Genomic DNA, 3,248 nt, shown 5'->3' with positions numbered 1-3,248 from the left:
AGCTAACATCTTGCTGTGACCTTGAACACTATACCAACTTCTACCATGTATCATCATTTCTTATCATAACTACCCAAATTTATCACTGAAGCTTCTCACAATAGGAAGAGGGGGAAGGAATAATAAATAGAGTCAGTGTGTAGATGATTCCAAATATGGGAGGACTGCCAAAAAGGGTCAAAGCAGCTGGGAACAGGTACCAGGTCATAGGAGAAAATAGAAGCAGAAATTTATTGTATAAGAAAAACTAGGTGCTCCTCCCCAACCCCCCCAAAATAAGTTTTTCTAGAGTATAACACACACACATACACACACTCAACTCATGTAAGTAACTGGGGTGATATATGTGAGTAGTTGCAATCTTATCTCCCTCAAGAATCAAAATGTCACCCAGGAGGTTAGAGACATATGAATGATACCCAACTTAAGGATTTCCTTTTGACACGTATATTCTGTCAGTCTAAAAAAGGTTAAACTGGTAATCAAACTGATAGCAAACTCCAGAGTCTCTGACATCTGTCAATCCATTCATACCTCCTCCTTTATAGGTGTATTAGAGTACATAAAACCTTCTGTTGCTTTGGAGGGGAGAAGATTTAGTCTTTTCCGTTCAACAGACTGTCCACAACTCCTAAAAAATTCAAACACAATTCTTGCATAACCATACAAAGGAACTTATCCTGGCCATACATAATACATATATTGGTAATATAAGACACATAGAGACATGAAAATAAGGGCATCTCAATTGCAAGGTAGAAACAAGAATCATGATATGAAATGGCAATGAGGCTTTTGCGTCATAGATATATCAGGTATGTCTATATCCGTATATAAATATCCATGTCTACCTATATGTGTATAGATAGATACATAGAGATAGAGAGACAGATAGAGATGGAGATGGAGATATAGACATATACACTAAGTAATTTGGGGAAAGAACGCTGACAACCAAAGAAAAGGGAAAGAAAGAAGAGCAGGCACAATACATGGGGGGGGGGGAGGGGTGTGGGTAGGAATTGGGCTTGATGGAAATTGGAAAAATGTTGAAGTATAACTTTGAGTTGGAAAAATAAGCAGGGGCAATCTTAGTGGGGGAATAATGTTCCTTGGGATCTAGTAAATATTATTTTTCATTTTCTAAGGCAAGATTATACAACAATGAATTTATGCTCTGCTCCCTTGAAACTCTGTCTAGTGGTCTGGCAGTATAAGGTTTTCTCAAACCTATCGACTGAAAGTCATTTACCCAGACAAAGAGTTGTTATAGGCAGATACTTGGCACAGAAGATAGAGTGCAGGTGTGAAGTCATGAAGACTCATTCATATTCTTGAGTTCAAATCTGGTCTGGTAAAGTAATTTAATTCTGTTTGTATTAGTTTTCTCTTCTGTAAAATGAGCTGGAGAAGGAAATGGCAAAACACTCCAGTAGCTTTGCCAAGAAAACCCCAAATAACGTCCCAAAGAATTGGACACAACTAAAAATCTGAATAAAAAAATGGAAAAATCTCAGAAAATGTACAAATTAGACTAAGTTATCTTCTCTCCCACATATTCAGGGAAGATTTACTGGAAGCAGCATCCAAAGAACAGGACAGAATTACCATTGCTTCTCATTTCAAAATGAGTTACTATATTGTTTATTGCAAAGCAGCTTCTTGAGAACCTGATGGACTTCTTTGTTCCTTAGGGCGTAGATCACAGGATTAAAGATAGGAGTGACCACAGTGTAGAGCAGAGCACAGATCTTAGAGAGAAGTGTGGAGTGAACAGCAGAGGGTGCTATATACATGACCATAAGTGTCCCATAGAAAGTGGACACCACAGCCAGGTGGGAGGAACATGTAGAGAAGGCTTTACTTCTCCTGGCCCCTATGGGTACTTTCACCACAGCCACAAAGATGCGGGCATAAGAGGTCAGGATCAAACCAAATGGAATGGTAAGGCAGATTACGGAGAGGATGAATGTTGTTGCTTGCACCACGTGAGAATCAGAACAGGCCAGTCTTACTACAGGCATGAAATCACAATAAAAGTGGTTGATATGGTTGGAGTCACAGAACGTCAGCTGTGCCATCAGAATCACAATTAGGCCATCTACTGCAAAACCAGATAGCCATGCTGTGACCACCAGACCCACACAGCGCTCAGATCCCATCAGGAGTGAATAGTGGAGTGGGTGGCAAATGGCCAGGTATCTGTCATAGGCCATGATTGCCAGAAGGAAGCATTCAGTTGTGGCCAGGGAGCCAAAAATAAAGAACTGGAGCAAGCAACCAGCCAGGGAGATGGTTTCCTTCCTCAAGAAACCTGCCAGCATCTTGGGTACTACTGTGGAAGTGTAGAGTATCTCCAGGAAAGAGAGATTGGCCAAGAAGAAATACATGGGTGTGTGGAGCCCTGGGGAACTGATCACAGCCACTATAATCAGCATGTTTCCCAGGATGGTGCTTAAATAGACAATGGTAGAGAAACTGAAGAAGAGGAAGTGCTGGTCAGGTAGCTCAGAGAAACCAAGGAGGACAAACTCCGTGATGATAGATTGATTCCCAGTGAAAGTGGTTTCCATCAAGGCAATTCAAGCTGCTTTCAATTAATGAAAGCAAAAAGTAGGTTTCAAGGCATCCTAGAATGTCCTGAAGAGTCTGGATCTGAAATTAGTGGGACTAGGGAAATAAAAAATCGGTAGATCCTCAGGAATTTTTATATGTATCCATCCCATTTCTCTAAATTTCCAGCAAACAATTCTAATTGGCTATGTCAAATGCAATATGGTTAAAATTTGACTCAACATTAATTGGAGTGTAAGCAAGGGCAAAGACTTTTTTTTTTAGTTTCATCTGCATATCTAGCATCTCCCACATTGCTTTACACATCTTAGTTATTTGATAATGGTTATTGAATTGAATTTTGATCACCTCCTCCACAAAACAACCATTTCGATTCCCAACTTGCCTATCTCTATAAACATTGCCATTATTCTTACAGTCACCACAACTCAAAATAATAGAATCAGCTTTGGCTTCTCTTTTCACTTCATCCCCTAATTGAAATGAATGAATGCCCCAATACTGTCAATTCACCTTTGGCAATATTTCTCACATTCCTTGCTTTCCAATGGATACAGGAGTGGACCTGATGTCAAGAGGACTTTGGTTCAAACTTAGTTTCAAACAATCACTAGCTGATGTGTCCCTGAGCATGTCTCTTAACTTCTGTCTGCCTCTGTTTCTTCACCTGTGAA

General features: G+C 40.0%; 1 protein-coding gene across 1 annotated transcript; it reads right to left on the bottom strand.

Moving 5' to 3' along the window:
* Window positions 1–1,622: 1,622 nt before the first annotated feature.
* On the bottom strand, window positions 1,623–2,573 carry LOC140522699 (olfactory receptor 11A1-like). Its single transcript, XM_072638012.1, has one exon. It carries the CDS (start codon window positions 2,571–2,573, stop codon window positions 1,623–1,625), a length of 951 nt encoding a protein of 316 aa, XP_072494113.1.
* Window positions 2,574–3,248: the final 675 nt, after the last annotated feature.

This window comes from Notamacropus eugenii, chromosome 2 (genome assembly GCF_028372415.1).
Source record: "Notamacropus eugenii isolate mMacEug1 chromosome 2, mMacEug1.pri_v2, whole genome shotgun sequence".
NCBI classification, from domain to species: domain Eukaryota; kingdom Metazoa; phylum Chordata; class Mammalia; order Diprotodontia; family Macropodidae; genus Notamacropus; species Notamacropus eugenii.
This window is presented reverse-complemented; position numbering and strand designations above follow the sequence as displayed.